Source organism: Otolemur garnettii, unplaced genomic scaffold, assembly GCF_000181295.1.
Source record: "Otolemur garnettii isolate 467f Iridium unplaced genomic scaffold, OtoGar3 scaffold00048, whole genome shotgun sequence".
Classification (NCBI taxonomy): Eukaryota; Metazoa; Chordata; class Mammalia; order Primates; family Galagidae; genus Otolemur; species Otolemur garnettii.
In genome coordinates this window covers 7762402-7783618 of record NW_003852443.1, presented here as the reverse complement: position 1 = coordinate 7783618, position 21217 = coordinate 7762402, and the positions used below count along the sequence as shown (strand labels likewise).

Sequence of the window (21217 nt, the reverse complement as noted above, 5' to 3'; positions counted from 1 at the left end):
AGGTCACACACAGGAGCTGTTAGCCTCTGGCGCAAGTCATTTCAATGGCTTTAAGAGTGAAACTCATAGAGATTTCTTTACCCTCAATGTTAAGTTTTCCCGAGGTTTTATCTGTTCCGCAGTCACAGGTGTACTGTCCGATATCTGATTTCAGAGCTTTCTTTAGGATAAGCATGCGCTTCTTGCCGTCTGCCTTAATGACAGCATTTGGGGACGGTTTTATTTCCTTCCCATCCTTAAACCATTTCACTGGAGCATCTGCTTTGCTAATTTCGCACTGTAGAATCACTTCGTCTTTCTCTACGGCGGTGTAATCTTGAAGCTTTCCTGTAAAGTATGGATCTCCCTCTGCGAGTAAAGTATAAGTAAGAAAATGTTAGTAACCACCTAGGGAAATGACCATCTCTCGGAAAGTTCAAGAGGCAACTCACAGAGCTCTGGGTATATTTTAAAATTGTATCCAGTGTTCAATCCTTTAACATGTTTATGTTCAAAAGTTCTCTAAATATTAGAAAGGGAATCCATGCATGCAATTTACCAAGATCTAGTCCATCTATATTATCTTTTAAAATATTTTAGTAATGGTTGTTTGAAAGAAACTATGAAATTTACCTTCAGATAGAATTATGTGTTCCTCTATTAGTTGACTATATTTTTCTAATTTTTTTTTGGCAACTCTATTATGTCTAGTTTACCTTTAAGCTTTCAGATCCATGTTATTAGTTTTTCTGAATCAATTAATAGTTTGCCTTTAATAGTGTCTATACATGTTAAACTTCATACTTAATTTTCTTGATATTAAGTGGCCAAGAAAAGCAATGAGCTTATTAATGTAGTTCTGTTTTATTTTCTCTAATTAGAAACTTGAAAAATATTTCTCCGAATTATTTTGATGAAGTGAAGACAGGGAAAGTATTTATATATTCCACTTTTAAATACAATAAAGCTCAAGAATTAATTCAGAGTTTTAATTTTGATTTTAACTGGCTATTTTATGGGCCTCAGCTAGAATCTCCATTACTTTTAATTCTTCATATTTTTAGGTAAAAGTGTTTTAGAAATAAGCCTGATATCATATGTGATAGTTGCTTAAGGACTGGGGCTACTTTCAGGCAAAATATGCTTAGAAGACTATTTTATAATAGATTCTGACATATTTATGCTAAATTTAATAAAATAAAATTTAAATTTAAAAAGCACCTACCAAGCACAGTAAGCTTAGCTTCTGAACTTAGCCCCATAGCCTCTACTTTAATTTGGGAGGTGTCATCCATAGACAGGTCTTTGAATGTGATTGAATGAGTTTTCCCTTCATCGTCCATGGAGATCCGCCTGGTGGTGTGCAGGCGCTGGTCATTCTTGAACCATTTAACTCGGATGTTATCGTGGGACAACTCCACGGTAAACACAGCAGTTTCCTTCTCTTTGGCGGTTACATCCTTGAGAGGGGTGAGGAATTTAAGCCGGATTCCTATCAAGAAAAAAAAAAGATCGCATTCATTTCAGTAGTTTATTTTATATAAAAATCAAAGCAAAAATCCCAAGTCAGTTTAGGGGAGGCCTACTGGATAAAGATACTCACCTTCAATAATCAGTTTGCCGCTTGTGTGCTTGTCTTCAGCTTCAAAGATGTACTTTCCTTCATCTTCAAAAGCGGCTGACTTGATCACCATTGAATGTTTCGTGCCATCCTTTATAAGCTCAATTTTGTCATCACCTGTGATTTCCTGGGTTCCTTTTAGCCAACGGAATGTTTTGGGCTCCCGGGACACTTCACACTCAAACTTAGCCTCATCCTTCTCCAAGACTTTGACATCACTGAGAGGTGTGATGAAGATAAGAGGCAGTTCTGAAAGAAAAGGACAGTGGATAAAGTCAGAAATCACTTCTCCTGGTGAGCGCCCCCTGCATGCAGGGGCTTATCGGAAGTCTTGAAAATGAAGTCAGAATGGTGGCCGATGAGTAGCACCTACCTTTCACTTTCAGATTGGCTGCAGATTTAGCATTAGCAGCCTGGAAGGAAACCTCGCCTGTCATATCCAGCTGACAGTTGTAAAGAATCAGAGTGTGCTTCTTCCCATCTTCAATGATTTCACAATCCTGTTTGGAGCGAGGATGAGAAGAAAAGAAAGAACAGCATTTACAGAAATAGTTATTCCTCCAAATCGTCAAAAGATTTCAGCCCTTTCTTTATCCTGAACCACCGTGCAACCCCCTTCCTGTATGATCAGCTAATCTTGACTTACAGGGGAAGCAGTCAGAGGCTGCCCTTTTAACTTCCACTGGCCATGAACATCTGGCTCAGAAAGCTCAACTTCAAAGCGGGCTGTTTCACCAACGAACAGCTCTACTCCATACAGAGGCTTTTCCACTTTAATTAGTCGAGCTGAAATGATACAAAATTTCATTAATATAACTGAACAAATAAGCTGTGGGTTCCCACGTGGTGAATTTCACACGGTTGAGCAGCTCACCCTCCACAGTCAGGTTGGCCTGTGTCTTGTCTGTACCACAGTCACACATGTATTCGCCTTTATCTTTCAGTTCGGCCTTTTTGATTTTTAAGATGCGGCGCAGGCCGTCTGTCTTGATAGAGTGTTTGGGTGAAGGGACGATCTCTTCCCCATCTTTGAACCATTTCACTGGCACGTCTTTGCTCACTTCGCACTTCAAAATAATCTCATCCTTCTCGACTCCAGTTTTGTCATGTAATTTCACGGTGAAGTAAGGATCAGCCTCTGTAAAAGACATTCAGCAAAACAGCATTATCAGAAGAATGTGAAAACTGAAGTTTATGAAAGAGTAACAGCTTGCAGAATATTTAGTGACGACCCGCGCCCACCGTCCATAAACTGGCTGTCTTTACCTATGACCTTTAGATGTGCGGTGGAGCTCAGGTCCTTGACTTGGGCTTTTATCTGAGAGATGTCATCCAGCGTCACTTCTCTCATTTCCAATTTGTGGGTCTTGCCCTCGGAGGAGATGAGGACTGTTCTGCTTGTGTGGAGTTTGGCATCATTTTTGAACCAGACCACGTGCATTTTTTCATGAGAAAGCTCACAAACAAAAGTGGCTGTTTCACCTTCTTTCACTGTTTGATCTTCAAGAGGTGATATGAATTTCAGTCTGACACCTGCAACACAAGCATGGATAGAAGGCTCAGAAACTCAGTGGATCTCCAGAAAGAGTCCGCTCTGACCTGCCTAAATAGAAGGGACCTATTTTATGGGGCATTTATTTTATTCATCTTTCGAAGTAGAGCTCCATTTAAGAACATGAAGGGGGTTGTTCTGGTGATCTGTGAAAGTTAAGTAGGGGTGCTGAATGTCACAGCTTTTACAACTTGGTGTTCTCTCTGTAAAGTCAAATGTTGATACGCCTGCATGTGACATAGCACAGATCTCAGCTCTCTCACCTGTAACAAATAACCGTGCTGAGGTCTTCTTGCCCTCCACCTCAGCCGTGTATACGCCTTCATCATCAAATTGAGAATCATTGATAACAAGAATGTGCTTCTTCCCATCGGCGATGATATCAAATTTGTCAGATGACTTGATTATATCTGGTCCTTTTGACCATATAACATTTGCCTCTCTGGTGAGGACACATTCGAATCGAGCCTGTCGCCTTTCTGGAACAGTGACATCCTTCAGGGGCACAGCAAAGTCAAGTTCGATTTCTGAAAAGCAAACATAAAGAGTGAGGGTTTTCCAGAATGCAGAGGGATGTGACATGAGGTTGAGCCCCCTTCGGGAGTTCTGAGAGCCCCGTACCTTTTACTGTCAAAATGGCGGTTGTAATTGCATTGAGGGCCTGGTACAGGACTTCACCAGCTTGGTCCAGTTTGACTTTGTGCAAAGTTAAGAAGCGTTTTCCTCCTTCTGCTTTAATTTCACAGGTCTGAAAAACAATAGTTCTAGCTAGCATTTGAAAGAATTCCCCTAGAGGAGAAATGTTTCAGGTACAGGTTCTATGAAGTTAAAAACAATTACTACTAATACAAGTAAGCAGGACATCACCTGTCATAAAATTTTACAAAATTGTCTAAGTTGTCCACAAATACTGCATCAAATTCTTTCCCTTCTTTGAGACGTTAGAAGCCCAAAGTAATTCTATTGAAACCAAATCTAGAAGTCACATGTGAATGTGGGGTATATAGTTAGTTTGTATGAGCAACAACTTCATATGGGAAATGACTCACAGGTGAGGGCCTTAGCAGCTCTCCCTTCAGTTTCCATTGTCCAGGAATGTCTGCCTCAGAGATCTCTGCATCGAAGCTTGCACTTTCCTTCTCATAAATGGTAACATCCTCTATTGGTTTAAGCAGTTCAACTTCACGGTCTGTATTGATCAGGGATAAAGTAACACAATGCTTTAAGCAATCAAGCAGCACTTTGCTTTCATGTTTTTTGATGTGTTATTTTGCCTCATGCATACAAAAAACTTATCTTTCAGAAAAAAGGTAAGATTTTCATACCTCCAAGTGTCAGCTTTGCTGGGTATCTTTTCCCTTCAATTTCCACTGCGTATTCACCAATATCTTCTGGCATGGCATTCTTGATTTTGAGGAATAGATGGTTTCCATCTCTCAGTATTTCAGTCTTGTCAGTTGGTTCCAGCGGGAGTTCATCATAGCCTTTGAACCACTTAATGTTTGGAGTATCTTTAGCTATGTCACAGGCGAATATAGCTGTGCCCTTGGGTTTCACATGCTGGTCTCGGATAGGTTTCACCAGCCAATCTCTTATGACTTCTGTATAGAAATGAAGTCAGAGAAGTGATTATGATCTGAACAAGTAATATCTAGAACTTGCTAAGTAAATTTCAGAAAACATTTTGCAAAACTGAACTGCTATGATATATTGCTATTTCCCCTCTTACATAAGGTATGAGACTTCTGATACTCTAATATTGGAAAACAAAGTCCTTTCTTCCACTTTTTCAGTGTCAGGATGAGCAGAACAAAATGCCCCAGCAAGGTACTAACCTACTACTTTTACACAAGACGAGCATTCGAGGTTGTTGGCGTTTTCCACAGTAACTGTGTATGTCCCAGCATCTGTGTCATCGGCGTCATTGATGGTCAGGGCTCGCAACAAGCCGATGACACCGGGCACGATTCGACCAGGTTTCTCCACCACAATCTTGCCATCCTTCCTCCAGACCACATCACGCTCTTTGTTTAACTCACAGCTTAAGTACAAGGGCTGTCCTTTGACCACGGTGACTTCCTCCTCCAGGGTTTTCACAAAACGCACGGGAAGTTCTGTGGGGAATTTGGGTATATGTGTCAATACATACAACATTTCCAAGGCAATAAAACTTGGAAATTAGACATCTTATCAAAAACTATGGTGAACGTTGCTACTAAGGTTTATTGTAGTTAAGTATAACAGAGATCCCATTCAGAAGACTGGAAATTACCTTCTACGACGAGTTTAGCTGTGGAGGTCTTTTCTTTGTTTCCCAAACGTAAAACACAGGTGTATTCGCCAGCATCGGAAAGCTGCACGTCAATGATGTGTAGCTTTCTGTCTTTGCCATCTGCGATGAACCTGTGCTTTGGGCTCTCGCGGATATTGCTGCCGTCTTTCATCCAGGTTGTGATTGCAGTGGAGGGAGAGACTAAACACTCAAAGATGGCAGAAGAGCCAACAAACTCAGACTCGGTCAAGACGATGTCTTGGATTTCTTTCACAAACTTCAGTGGCACAGCCTTTAGCTGGTAGGAGAATGGTGCCTCATCGGGAGGTTTCTCCCCACCACTGCCTGGCCTTAGCTTTTTCCTCTCGATTTCTATGGGTGAAGGGGTCTTCTTGGCTACACCTAATTCAAAGTAAAATGAAAAGTTGATAAGGCTTCTTCATAGGAGTCAGAAAGCATGCACTTGTCTGCCTGCTGGATAAAATCAGCCACAAAGCAATTAAGAGACAAGAACAGAAAATTAAAGACCAGATCATTGAAAGGTCAATTGAATTCATCAGCCTTCTTTCCGATAGGAACATGAGATGGTAGAAGGAATCCAGGAATAATGAATGCTCTTCATTTTCTCAAGTTTTAATCCTAAGTATAAAGTATCCAGATTCATGTCTAATTATGTTATCTGCTATGTGTAAATATCATGCGTGTAAAAAAGGAGGCTGAGAATTTATAGGATTCATTATACTAAAATATAGTTGGTTATACATTTAATATCTATTTGCATAATATTAGAAATATAGTATTTGAAATATCAGAAAATATGCTAGTTTTAGCCTATTCAGTTAGAAATAATAAAGATACATTTAAAAAAATTTTTTTTCCCTTTAATGGTAAGCTTGGAAGTCCACAGAATGAAAAGCTACAAGGGATTCGAATCTTACCTTTAATGGGACCTTTGGGTTTGGCAGCCTCCTCCTTAGGCTTGGCTTCTGAAATAAGAAGAAAACTCAGCATTTAAAATATTTTCAGACTTATTTTATTTTTAATAGTACACTGGGCAGAGCAAGTCATGTTCTTTTAAATAAATATTAATGCATAAAGAAATGTTGGTTTCATTTGTATGACTTTTATGGAGAATACTTTGATATTCAGAGATTGATAAGACCAAGCTAAACTGACAACACATTTAGGATTAAAAAAATTCTTTCAGCAAATGTCTTTATTTTCTTCCCATTTTTGGAGGGCTTACTCTTGCCTGGTTTGGAAGAGTTTTGTTCATGCCTAGCTATGCAAAATATTCTATATGTTTTTATATGTGTTGGTTATGTGAACCAAGGACCAGTGTAGGAAAAAGGAAAATGTCCCCAGAGGTACAAAAACACCTTTCTTTTGGTGTTTGAGTTAAGAAGACAAACAAATTCAGGGAAAACATGGGTCTAGGTGTCACACATACATAACGTGCCAAAAAAAGGGCATACATATTTTAAGGAAAAAAAAACCATGTTAAAATTATAATACTCAAGTCATGTTTGACTTCTGCAGTAATAAGAGGTCTTCAAACGTGACTTTTATTCATCTTTTGTTTTTGACATATATTGAGATTGCAATTTTAATACAGTTTTTTGCTTTCTCAAAATATGTATGCATTTTTTGGAACCCTCTGTATAGGGGTTCCTTGGAGGATTTCCCTTAGACAATGAACTAAGGCAGAAGTAAGAGACTTCCTACATTTTAGTTTGATTCAGTTATCGATGTAGGGTCAGTTTAAACTGTAAAACTAGCTCACCAGCTTCAGCCCCTAGGATGTGAGAACAGCTTTATTTTTTACACATACTTAATTAGTCCAATGGGCAGTTCATGACTGTTTTCTGAACTAATAGAGGTACAACACTGAAATTATAAAAGTTTAAAAGAATAATGTCTAAATCATAAACATCAGTGATAAAATATAAATATTAAAAATTAAGCTTACCCAAAACAATATGCTATAGCATATTCTTTCATGTCACAAAACACAATGAAAATTCAAGTATTTTGAGATAATTTGAAATAAAAAGTTTTTCTGGGTAATTAAAAAAGTATTTTATAAGTGATTATTGTGTAATATATAGTAGGTAGCATGTAAATATAAAATATATGATATATAGTTAATAATCTATATAAATAATACAATTTTTTTCTAAATGATTTTAAATAAAAATTTAAAAAGGTTAGGCAACTTGCCAAAGGTCAAATACTTAAGATGTGTATTTATCAGTGATTTATAATTATACCTCTGATTAGTTTTGGTTTTCAAATTCATATACAACTAATAAGTACCGTAAGTTTGGATTTGAGGTATCTGTACCATAAAGTTAGTACATTTAAGAAAATTATTATTGATATAAATGCTTACATATATTTAAAGGCTAAAATTATATAGTCTTTTTTCTTTTTTTATCATAGTAAAACAAATCTAACATAAAAGTTATCATTTGAGCCATTTTAAGTGTACAATTTGATTGCATTGAGTATATTCACATTGTTGTACAACCATCAGCACTACACATTTACAGAACATTTTCATTCATGATTCATCTAGGGACGAGGGAAATCTGAAACTCTATGGGATCCCTGCGTATATGCTGTTAAGAGGGTATCTATTTCCTTAGTTTTCATCATCCCTAAACATATTCATTACTTAATCCCCAAAGCATATGAACGAAATGCAGGAACATACACTCCAACCAAACACAGTACGCAGCCACTGGGCAAGAGAGAAGGTGGGGAAAGGATATCAGACAAAGAAAAGGTGGGGGCTTATCATGTTCCCCCATCGTTGAAATGGCGCCTGTGTTCCATAATAGGACTTGAATTTTAATTGAGTATGAATATTTTTATTAAGCCACCAAAACAAACTAGCAAAAAGAAAAGTTACAGGATAAATACCTGCTTTCTTTCCAACCACCGGCACCGTCACGGGGGCAGCGATGGGCGTTGGTGTGGGCTCCATGGGAGGTGGTTTGATTGTTTTCACTTCTGTAGAGAGATGTCCATTGTATTAATGTTTCCATTTATCACTTCCTGAAAGCTTATTTGGTGGTCTGTTTGCCTTTTCTGATATAACTTTGAAATCCTCAAATTAACTAGTTTTCAGAGAATAATGCACTAAGCTTGTAGTCACCACCCCCCATTCCACAGACCGATACTGGTCCCTGGCCTGTTAGAAACCGGGCTGCACGTGAGGAGGTCAGTGGTTAGGCGAGCAAGTGAAGCCTCCTCTGTATTTACAGCCACTCTGTGTTGCCTGCATCATCAACTGAGCTCTGCCTCCTGTCACATCAGGGGTGGCATTAGATTCTCAAAGGAGTTCAAACCCTACTCATGCCAGGGATCTAGGCTGGGCATATCTTAAGAGAATCCAATTCCTGCCCCAGCCCATAGAAAAATTGTCTTCCATGAAATGGGTCCCTGGTACCAAAAAGGTTGGAGACCCCTGCATCAAGCATATAGAGACATCAGAAGTCATTTGCTTCATGCTGACTTTCATTTACTTTCTCTTATTAATTACAATGATTGTTTGTATGAGTCATGCAGCATAGGCTGTTGATGCTGAGGACAAGCTTGCTCACCTGGTTCAGGCTTTGGTTTAGCTTCAGGTCCAGGGAGAGGTATTGCTGGCTTAATTTCAGGCACTAAAATAATTCACAGTAATGAGCAGGGTATCATAGTATTTTTGAAGTTTTTCACTAAGTTCAAACCAAAATTAATCACATTTAACATATCTTAGGAGATATTAGAATTTATATCTAAATTTATTTTTCATGTTAAACAAAATACTTGGAAAATACTTAGGCAACTTTATGGGTGGTAATTTTCTTCATCTCACTGCCTGGGAAAATATTTCCCCCCCCACCCCCCGTAATTTATTTAAGAGTTGGGTGATTATTAGCCAATCACACAGGAGAGTGAAAGAGTAAAGACAATTAAGCTGTAAGTGACAACTAGATTGAGGTCCTGTGTTCAAATCTTGATGCCATTGTGATCATTTAAATATTTAAAGTGCTACACATTTGCATTTTAGAGACAACTGGGCAAGTGCCTGTAAGTTTTTACCTTTTGTTGGTTCAGGAATTTTCCTTTCCCTTTTCTTAACAGGAGGCACTTCCACCTCTTCGACGGCTTTTGGAGGCGGTTCTGGTACTTTAAAATAATATTATTTTGCAGAGTTAAGATTTGAATATTTAGAAATCAATTCATATCAAATACCAAATTAAATAATTTGTTTTTCAAAAGCTCGATTGACTAAAAAAACCCCTCTGACAGTCTATCAATTAATTTCCATTTTCTCTTCTTGACTCTGCCTCCATTTATTTTTCTTTCTTTTAGTCCATCCCAGTACTTGCCATCCCCATTAGTTTTCCCTTTCTAAATCATTTCTATAATGGTTCCCAGCCATTGCACCCTTTGGAATAGGCTAATTGGATAAAAACCAACCCACTTAAAAATCTCCCAGATGTTATGAAATCTTTGCCAACACCCTCCCATGAAGTTATTCTGCAGCCAACTTGATTATTTCAGTCGTTTTCCCTGGAAGAACTTAAGTAGCAAAGTAATAATAGGAATGAAGTGCAGGGGAATGCGTGACTGGATTTGGGAATTACTATAAAAATATTTAAACAGAAAGCAGACAGTGGAAAACACAGACTACATCACAGATGAACTACGAAGCTATGCTTATATTTAGCTTCATTTATGTTTACAAGATAAACCTTTTGTGAAGTGTCCATTTCGTTAAAAAATAAGTTTGCAAGTTGTCACTGAGATTCCTACCTGTAGGTTTTTTAACTTTTTCTACTTTTTTCGGTTCTACTTTAGGTTCTTCTTCTTCAGGCCTCTTTCTTAGAACTTTAAAGACAAAAAGGTTTATATGTAAACAAGACAAACGGAGGAAGATGTTGAAATAAGCTTGACGAGCACAAATCATGTACAAAGCAAAGAAATGGAAAGCATGCGACCTGGTGCCCTGCAAAATTAGCACTGACACGAAAAGCTCTTCTTAAAAACCTTTTGAAAATACTCTAATTAATTTATCTTAATTAAATCTTCTCAGAGACAAGACTGTGGCAGAAATAGTTCCCACACAAAATGAATACTTTGAATAGTAATAAATTCTTTTAATAATTCAATGTTACAATTTAATGAGTATGTAAATAAGCAGAAACTTTACTTAAGGCGTTTACCTAAAGACATGTGGCCTAGAAATGGGTCACTCTTTGTGAAGACAATGTTAGAACTTGATTCTTCCTTTGAGTATCTTGCTTCTAATTATTTAATATTTTATTAGTAGGAAAGAAATGTTCAGTTTTTAAAAAATGTTACTTATTAGTTGTGGTGATCTTGTGTCACACTTCCAAGCTGAATACTGAATTTAAGCTTACATAGTTTTCGTGTGAAGTATTTAATAGGTTTAGTGTATTTTACTACGTAATTTGGTTATGACAATGGCAGTCACGGCCATTTTTGTGGTTAGTTTAGAATGTTATTAATTTAGTTGTGCCTATTAATGTGGAAAATTTCAAAATACTGCGAATGCTCACAAATTTCTGTCTTCCTTTTTTTTTTGAAGATTTGAAAATAACAGTCTTCCTAATTTTCAATGAAACTACAAACAAATTTTAATAAATAGGGAAATCTAATTCAAAGAACGGTAAGAGACAGAAACATTTGTAAGCTTTCAAGTTAATTTCTTTATGTTCTTAAAGCTGATAGAAGGTTGAAAATACTATACCGCTTTTCAGAACAACTTCTTCCTTTGGTTGAGGTTTGGGTTCAGGAAGTAATTTGCGAACTTTCTTTTCAACTGAAGGCACTTAAAAAGAATATGATTTGAAATTTTGGAGTGAATTCATATAAAAATGGGATATCAACAAGAAAAAAAGTCTTTCCTAAAACTAGTTAACTATGGTGCATCAAGTCATAATTATGGTGGCATACAAATATCACAGAATTACAAGATAATATACTTTAAATTATTTGCTCTGCAAACATCTACAAAATCTTGTGATGAAATTCAATTACATTAACTGAAGGCAAATACATTGATCTTAAATGAGTGTAGAAGATGCTGTTCTGTCCTGACTTTATGGATCTTTCACCACATTGCAGGCTTGTTGACAGCATCATTGCTCCAACCTGCAATTGCAGATTGCCCAGATCTACACTCATATCTCCCTGACCATTAAATATATTACAGTGATATGGGTAAGCATTAGTATTATCACTCAGTCTTCTCCACCAGTGGAAGTGGAAAGCCAAGGGATTCAGTTTATGACCTTGATACTGGAGAGAGACCATATCACACTTTATAAACAGAAGGGAGGCATCCTTTCTGAAGGTTTCCTTTTAGACATAGTACACAGTAAAAATTATAGAACTGAACAATTTCATAGCTGCTGTTGGAAGTTCATTTTTCATAAATAAGACAATGTTGTTAAATTTAAACTAAGTGACGCAAGGAATTTTAAATTAGTTTCCTCTTGTGTCTATAGTTCATACCAAGCATGATGGACGATTTTATTTTATAGAGCACCCTCTTTTGCTATTATAGCTCTCATGGATTTAAATTGGGGGGGGAGAAAAAACATCTGGTGATTACTGAACCACATTACCTGTCTACTAATGTCAATGAAATCTAATTTGAAACATCATTTATTTGTATCATGTAACCATTGGTTAGCTTATATGAAATCTGAATTTTTTAGATATTTCTATAAAATTTTCCATTTGGTGCTTTAAGCAAGATATTTGCAATTCATTAAATAGTTTTTTATGTGATAAAGATAACCTTGTCTCTTCCAAAATGTAAAACATACGAGGGGCAAATAGGTATTTTATTTTAAATTATCATTTTTTTCTAATGTTAAGTATTTCAAGTAAATATGCTATAGTTAAACATGGAATTTTTTATTCATGTTAAATTGTGCTGGCCTTCAATACTATTTTGGAGGTACCAATACTCTTTTTTTTTTTTTTTTTGAGACAGAGCCTCAAGCTGTCCCCCTGGGTAGAGTGCTATGGCATTACAGCTCACAGCAACCTCCAACTCCTGGGCTCAAGCGAGTCTCCTGCCTCTGCCTCCCAAGTAGCTGGGACCACAGGCGCCCGCCACAACGCCCGGCCATTTTTTGGTTGCAGCCGTCATTGTTGTTTGGCAGGTCCGGGCTGGGGATTCGAACCTGCCACCTTAGGTGTACGTGGCTGGTGCCTTAGCCGGTTGAGCTATAGGCGCCGAGCCGGTACCAATACTCTTAATGTACGACTTGATCAAACTCAAAGAGAAGACCATGCATCTGATTAATGTAAATAGTTATGGCATAATACATATTTCCTTTACTTTATAATGGAAATAGTGAAAATATGTCTGTGCATTTGTTTTTCCATATTATTATTTTATTTTTAATATCTTAGTAATGTTTGGGACTCAGAACACATTGTTGTAGCTATTCTTTTTAAGGTCATTAAATGTCCTTAGATGACATTTTAATGTTTACCAATTAATTTTCATGATAACACTATGTTGTAATCTCTACTTTATGAATCAGGAAATGTATATTCACATGGGTAATTTTTTTCTAAAACTTCAGAATGATCAAGAATGATTCAATTTCTGGGTCTGGAGGTGTTGATTACCTTAAAAGAGAACATTGCTACCCACTAAACTTACTAGAAAAATTAATGAGTTTATTTTGAATAGACATTGTCTACACTTTTATGATTCATTTATTTTTCTTTGTGGTCTAATTAGTATTTTTTTGTGGTCTAATTATTATATTGGAAAAATGCTGTTTAAAGAAAAACAAATTTTGAAAAACGACCTACAATGACAATAAAATTTATCAAAAACTTGAGTTCTGTACATCTGAGCGAATGTCTGGGAGTCGGTGAAAGAGAAAGATCAGAAGGTCATCAGGAAATCCTCATGAATCATCTTAATAATATGGAAGGAGGCTATGATTGCTATTTAGTACTACAACACTGGCTAAATTGCTGATGTTCAGGTGAGATTCTAAAACTTTCCACAACTAGCTCTCAGCATTTTAAGCTAGACATCTCCTGATATCAATTATAGCTAACTAGTAAAATGTAATATTTTTAAGATTAGGAAAATGCAAAAAGACATATGTAGATGAGACAAAGATAAACAATATCTATCCATATAATGTATGATGTTGATGGGAGACAAAAGAAGCAACGCTCATGAGCCAGGACCATAACAGCCACAAAAATTCAATAAGTGAATGAGATCACTCTGATCATTGAGAAAGAGAGAGAGAGAGAGAACATTCTAGGGAGGCAGAAAGAGCAAGGAGGCAGATGAAGGGATAGCACATGGGGATATATTTTCCAGCCTGTGAAATACCTTTCAGAGGTGTAAGCTCCACTTTTTCTGGAACCTCAGGTTTTTCAGGGACTTTCTTCTTTGGAACAGCTTTAAAGAATATGATCTTACTTTTATTATTTGTATATTTAATCTTAAGCAAATGGTTAATTTTCTAGTCTAAGAATCAAAACCAAGCTTTGCACATAACCAGAGAGTTTTAATAAAAGCCAAGAACAGCCTCCAAAGAGCATACAAGAAGCATTCAAACCATGGAAAAAATGGCAGTTTTACCCCAGAATTGAGCAGTAAATTAAAGACTGGCTGAGAAGATAACTTCTTTCTTTACATGGGGAGGAAAATGTCCTTGGAGTATAAATTTTACATTAAGGAAATTCTGTTTAAGTGTATCACTCAGGGAGTATCATTCAACAATTCAACAGATGGGTGGCTTTTTTTTAAAACAGAGATGGGTGGCTTTTTAAGAAGTGCCATCTTTTCTGTATTTGACTTAAAATGCTGGAAGTTCCCCTTAAGGCCAAGGCTGGAAGTTCCTCTTACTGGTCAGGAGGAGAAAGAATCACCAGAAGCAATGTCTGGTGTCACTCTGGAAGATTCTGGGTTTGTAGATGGGTAACTAAGCATGGGAAAAATCTAAGAATACGTCTAGATTGCTTTAGATTAGGGAATCTCATGACATCATAAACAAGATACATTTTTATTAAAAAAAAAAGAAAGATGTGCTTCTGTCAGTTTATTTTAGCATTAAAAGATGTGGGTATTTTTAAAATTAAGTATTATTGTTATCAATTCAAAGAAAAATCAAAACATAAGAAGAAGGAAGAAAAGTTTAATAATTGGAAGAGATGCTGGATACAAAGTGTCTTCATCACCACTCTCTCCAGCTTTCCCTGAAAGCCACCATGGAAGGCAATTGGGTTTTCATTAAGTTGCAAAAAATAAAATTTAAAAAAGTGGCAGGTCATTCGCGTGTGCTCCTTTCATGTTAAGGGAGCGTGTATCAGCTATTGGGCACCATGAATATATTACCTGTGTTTTTAAAAGCACATGCAATTCTTTAGGAAAAAATTCTGACTGTTGCATAAATTTATTACTACACTATAAAAAATATCTTGCGAAGATTTCTTATACAGACATTCCTCATGCATAAGACCTCACAGATATACATAGAATCAGGCTTTGAAATCAGAAAACTCTTTCTCCCCACTGCACATAAGAAAGTTAGTTGGACAGCCCCTATATCCGGATGTCCAGGCTGATGTTAGCAATTCACTTTTTGACATTTGGGGCAGCAGGCAGGAGCCCTGCAGCAGCAGGAAACACACGTCTCTAGGCAATCCCACGGCACAGTCACGTCTGAAAGTACACACTTCCAAGAGTCATGGATTTCTTTCAAGCACCATTTCAGATGGCAGGACAGAGTGTGAAGAACATTAATAAGACTTTGGAAGTGACGTTTTATACCTTTAAGTTGGAACATTTTCTCCTTCACATCTTCCTTAGGTGGGGCAGGAGGAGGAGGTGAAGGTCTTGGTTTGAGCTTTGGTTTCTCAATAACCTTCTTTTCAGGTTCAGGTTCTTGAAAGAGTATTTTAAAAGTATTACTATGTGTATATGTTAGCATGTGGATACATCGTATATTTGCTAGAAATGTAAATTTATTTATATATACCAATATGTATGAAGTAAAATGTTTGCTTCTTTAGACATAGACATACAGTGTCAGTGTCAACATAAAACATGGAGAGGTCAACACTGGGCACGGACGGTGAGACATATGGCAAAGGCACCGGTGGAAACAACAAAGGAAGCCTCCCACCAGGCCACACTGGACATGGATGGTACAAAGTACATGGAAACTTCAGAATGGGGAGCACATTTAAAACGAACAGAACCTTCCCTACAGATACAAAGACATGTAGAACAGTATACGCAATACACATTTCAAGATAAAGAGCATGATGACGAAGATTCGAGTCCAAGTAATTGAATACCTGGTACGGGTACTTCTTCAGGCTGTGGTTCAGGTTCTGGTTCAGGTTCAGGTTTCTCAGGCTCAATATATTTTTCAATTTCCCGTTCTTTAAAGAATTTTGACAAAGGACATAAGATTGTAATGTAACATTCTTCACAAAGACTGACACAAGATTCACACAGAAGCAAAGATTACAATCACAAAAAGAAAAGTATACAATTCATATAAACTCCCTTGCATAGGGAAAGAGGTAAAATTTCCATTTTCTCATGCCTGAACTTACTATTAGCAACTACAAATGACTCGATGGATAGTGATGGCACATGAAATGACTTTTAAAATTTGATTTTGAGTTGTCATTTGAGGATTCAAATCAATTATTTCAGTTTTGCTTTAGTTGACAGTGCCTTTTGGAACCTATAATTACCAATAAGAATGATCAAATGAAAGATTCTCATTCAAAAGAATGTAACTATTTGAAAATGAAGGGGTCAAATGTGCCAGAATGCTTTTGTATGTAATCTCAAGAAGGAACGTCACCCTATAAATACTTTTGTATTTCTAACAAGAGTTTTCAAGAGATTAAAAAAATGAAGAAACATGTCTATGTGTACCTTCAACAGGGGGAGTCTCTTCTTCATATATTATTTCTTCAGGAGTCTCTTCAACTTTAAAAAACATAGTATTTTATTTTAGACTGTATTCAGAATAGAATACTGCAGCCACTAAGTTGTTACATATCCATAACTACACTCTACAACATGTTCTTCTGATGACCCTAACATATCAATAACTTCAATACATGAGACAGACAGATAATACATAAGACCCATCCACAATCAAAGAGAGATGATGAAGACAACTGTCATCTTTCCAAGATTATAAAGCAGTGTGTACCTGGGGCAGGTGGAGCTGCTGGCTCTTCAGGGATAGGCACGGACACTTTCTTTTCTGGGACGATTTCCTTGGGTGCTTCAGGCACTTTAAAGATATGATTTTGTTTACTATTAAGAATTTATAAGATGTTCAAGATTCTGCAAAGAGCAGGCAAAGAATGTGGGGGAAGAGCTTCATCTGATAAGACTTCACGGGGAAATGGCTTCTGAGGCATAGCACCCTATTGGACGTCCTAATTTTGTAAATGAGTCTTGTCAGCCTTCTTCATTTGCTTTTTGTCCTATGTGTACCCTAAAATGAAGGTGTTCCCCACTGGCCTAACTTTGACACTTAAAATAATTGCTCTACATTTTTTGAGTAATCATTCCAGCATCTCAACTCTTATTTCCATATGAACAACTTCAAGACCTACATCTCCAGGCCTATCTCTTCCCTAAGCTCCTGATGCATGCTCCTAGTTTCCATACTTGAAAAAAGAAAATGCATCTTCAATATCTTCTTCTAATATCAGTTTAGAGACCTGGTGAACCAGGCTCTTGGTCATCTAGCTTCAGGCCTTACAATTTTCTGCATTTCCTCAGTTTCCCTACTGGCTTCCATGGTAGTCAGAGGCCAACTCAGTCTCCATCTCTCTCACATCCAATGCTCTCCCCATTTCTCCCACCCTGATCTTGTTCATCTCTTAATGATCTTCATAATTGCAATGGCTTTTTACTATTTATCTTCTAATAGCCTACGTTTCTGCCAGTTTATCTTTTTAAAGCCCAAGTCCTACTAATGTGATACCTACTTCAAAACCTTTGAAGCTTCCTGTTGTCTACAGGATAAAGTATAAACCTTATACTGGCATCCAAACTACTCCAAAATATGACCCTATTTTCACATTTAGCATTATCTTTCAAGATATCCACAGCTGATCCCTACTCAAATTACGTAAGCTTATTTGACATTCCTTGCCCTTTCTAGACCCTTCCACCTCTGTGCCTTTCAGTATGTTCTTCCCTTTGCCTAGGATACAATTTCCTCACTTTTTACATGGCTGTCCTCAAATCTTCTGCCTAAAATTAATGTTTTCTTGCTTTGTGTTTCTGTACTTCGTACTCACTTTGTGTTATCACCTCTATTCTCTCACCAGACTTAATTTGTCTGAAGACATGGTCAGGTCTTAACTTCTCTTATGCAGTATCTTGTTAATGGTAAATATACAACAAGATCACTGAATTAGGGTGTCCTACACACTGAGTGAGCAAAGGTCCTCTTCCACCACATGTCACTATCAAGGCATAACTGAACTTTATTCATTTTCCCTCCTTATCTGACTGACACATGTTCTCTCTTGGTCTTCATTATTTTCCCCTTCTTTCTGTGAAACTCATGATATTTTTGCTCTAAGAACTCTTACTAAAATGCTTATATGCCTATAGCTGTCAGAGAAATACTACATATGCATTTGTTCTTCATGGTGGGTACCTTTTTCCGGCAGGACTTCTGGTTTTTTGGTAACAGGCACAGGTTCCTTCTTTACTGGGACAAGTTTCTTGGGCACCTCAGGCACTTTAAAGATATTAGTTTTGTTTTAAAAAAGAGTATTTAAAAACATTTTAAAATGTTAAGATAAAAAATCTATAATTAATGGAGCAGCATTAAAATTAGTGGCACAAAATAAGGACCATTGTAGACAACTTAAGATATTAGAATATTTTTTTTTCTGATGATGTCATCAATGATATAAATACCTTTAGCTTCTGGTGCTTCTGGCTTCTTAACAGTCGGGACCTTTTTCACTGGGACAACTTTCTTTGGCATCTCAGGTACTTTAAAGATATTAGTAACATTTAATAATATAAAATTGTAAGATACGCTATCACATATATGCACATTAATTTTATAAGTTTATTCTACAACACAACATCTAGAGAACAGTTGACAAACACATCACACATCACAACACGCAGTAAGGAAACGGTGTAGAGTTTTGGACAGCACACAAAAATCGAGTAAATATTTATTTCAACACAAGTACCTTTAGGAGGTGGAGCTTCTGGTTTTTTGATGACAGGAACTTTCTTCTCAGGGACAATCTTCTTGGGCTCTTCAGGCACTTGAATGATAGGAATTTCTTTTAGAGTCAGATGATTACAATAAAAAGGTAACACTAGTGAATGAATTAAAAAATCACATATATTTTTATGTACACCGTAAAATTCTATAGGACCAAAGTGTTTTATGTTTGCAGGTAAGTTTTGTTTTTGTCAATGAAGCCAAATTTCAAGAAAGGAGATAGAAGACTGACATTTTACTTTAAAGAAGATATATAATAGGTATAAAAGTGAAATGACTGATTCTGCCTTGTACCTTCAGGAGGTGGGGCTTTTGGTTCTTCCTCTTCTACAACAGGAATTGGCTCTTCCTCTTCAGGAGCAATTTCCTCAGGTTCTTCACATATTTTATAAAGATATTAGTTAATTTTATTTCCATGTATGGAACAATATTATAAAATGCACAAAACACCAAACACAATAAATAGTCATCTTGATTTCTTTCATTGTTGCAATTAATGCAATTTCCTATTTCTGTTGCGATGAAATCTATCTTATTTGCGTTGACTTCTGTGTCTACTGATCTGAATGCTTGGAAAGCCCTTTGGTGTTTAATGCCATTTGTACTCAGTAGTTCTCCATCTTACTTTCTGTGTACATTAGAGAAGCTTTGTTTGATACAATTTCCTATTACCTATATAAATGCTGCTGAATGATAATCCAAAATAGATTTGAAATCAGAACTCATTTAGAATGATGAATGAAAGCACATAATCAAAGGATAGAAAACGACCAAGAGATAATGAGTTAAGAAAGAAGAAGAACAAAGCTTAAATTAGAAACAGTCACACATGGTAAGCTCATGAATCTCAGTGTACCTTCTGGGGGAGGTGACTCCACTCTCTCGGGAACAGGAACAGCTGGTTTCTCTTCCAAGACGGGTTTCTTTGGCACCTCTGGCACTTTAAAGATATTAGTTAGATTTTAACTTGTGCGTAGTTGAAAAGTACATGAAATTTACACCCCATCTACTTCACATTTTGTTCAAATAACACAGGGACAGATCTAAGAATAAAATTCACAGTAAGGTCAGTGATTTGTTCTTGGATCCCTGCGTAGTGGGGAAGAAAATGTGGTCTATTAACAAAAAACCATGTTAGTAAACCCTTCTAATAATTGTAAGAAGTACATCAGGGGTTTTTTTTGTGTGTGTGAATGATGTTACAAAAAATTATTCAAACTCTAAAAATCCAGAATAACAGTTCTATTGCTGTGAATACAAGAGGATAGGCAAACAAAGGGTTCAATGGGAAGTGACTTTAAGACCAAGAGGGAGTACTTTTCTGTAGATCTTGTTAGTGACATGTACCTTTAGGTGGTGGGACTTCTGGCTTTTTGGGAACAGCTACTTTCTTTTCTGGAACAACTTCTTTGGGCGCTTCAGGCACTTTAAAGATATTAGTATTTTAACATTATGAACCAGTAAACACTCATCAGATTCACACGAACAAAACACTTGTAGGAGTTGGAGGCAGCATCTGCCTCCACCAAACAGTGGACAGCTATAGGTACCTTTAGCAGGTGGGACTTCTGGCTTTTTGGGAACCACATGAGGCACCTTCTTTTCAGGAACAACTTCCTTGGGCACCTCGGGCACTTTAAAAGATATTAGTAGTTTTTAAGCTCATAGTTTCCATGACAAATGAAAAATAGAACAACAGAATATAACATTTTAAAGACAATTAAAGACATTTTTTCTGTAGGAAGTTAGTGGTAGGCAGGAATACCTTTCGCTGGTGGTGGTTCAGGTTTTTTGGCAACGACAGCAGGAGCTTTCTTTTCTGGGACAGGTTTCTTAGGTGGCACAGTCACTAAAGATATTAGAATTTATGTTTTAGAAACAGTAAAGAGGTATAAGAAACAAGACAAAAAAATTTATAATGCCCAGGATTGTCAGGGCAAGAAGGGGGAAAAGTGGCCAAGGCACAGTGGCTGTTGGCCAAGTACCTTTCGGAGGCTCAGCGGGCTCTGGCTCTTCCACAACCTCCGCTGGAGGCTCTTCCAGGGCAATTTCCTCAGGCTCCTCGTACACTTTAAAGACATGAGCTCATTTTAATGCTAGAATTGACTAAAGTACATGTGGTATTTTGCAAAAACACTTTTCACAATACTAAGGAGAGCATTTAAAAAAAATACTAATGTGAATAATGTCATATTACCTTCAGGGGGAGGACTTTCCGGTTTGGGAGGAATCACTTCAGGCACCTTCTTTTCTGGGACAGCCACTTTTGGCACCTCGGGTACTTAAAAGATATTAGTATTTTCATAAGATTAGACAAGATAAAGACACACACACAGCATGAAACACAGCAACAACACAGCAAAACTACCTTTGGCAGGTGGGACTTCCGGCTTTTTAGGAGGAGCCACTGTCACTTTCTTTTCAGGAACAACTTCTTTGGGAGCCTCTGGCACTTAAAGATATTAGTGAAAATACATTTAGGA

General features: G+C 37.0%; 1 protein-coding gene across 3 annotated transcripts in view; it reads right to left on the bottom strand.

Annotated features, from left to right (window-relative positions):
* Positions 1–21217, bottom strand: part of TTN (titin) — a 276966-nt gene that overhangs the window by 107864 nt on the left and 147885 nt on the right. For all 3 annotated transcript variants that reach the window (XM_023514176.1, XM_023514175.1, XM_023514177.1), the window contains 19 exons: positions 11192–11272; positions 10234–10308; positions 9517–9603; positions 9033–9095; positions 8350–8439; positions 6363–6410; positions 5425–5826; positions 4988–5266; positions 4478–4753; positions 4202–4341; positions 3774–3900; positions 3416–3679; positions 2867–3133; positions 2475–2738; positions 2247–2386; positions 1974–2100; positions 1583–1849; positions 1205–1471; positions 82–348 (listed from right to left, as the gene is read on the bottom strand). In XM_023514176.1, coding sequence (XP_023369944.1) covers positions 82–348; positions 1205–1471; positions 1583–1849; positions 1974–2100; positions 2247–2386; positions 2475–2738; positions 2867–3133; positions 3416–3679; positions 3774–3900; positions 4202–4341; positions 4478–4753; positions 4988–5266; positions 5425–5826; positions 6363–6410; positions 8350–8439; positions 9033–9095; positions 9517–9603; positions 10234–10308; positions 11192–11272 — 3531 coding nt within the window. The remainder of the gene's footprint in view (positions 1–81; positions 349–1204; positions 1472–1582; positions 1850–1973; positions 2101–2246; positions 2387–2474; positions 2739–2866; positions 3134–3415; positions 3680–3773; positions 3901–4201; positions 4342–4477; positions 4754–4987; positions 5267–5424; positions 5827–6362; positions 6411–8349; positions 8440–9032; positions 9096–9516; positions 9604–10233; positions 10309–11191; positions 11273–21217) is intronic.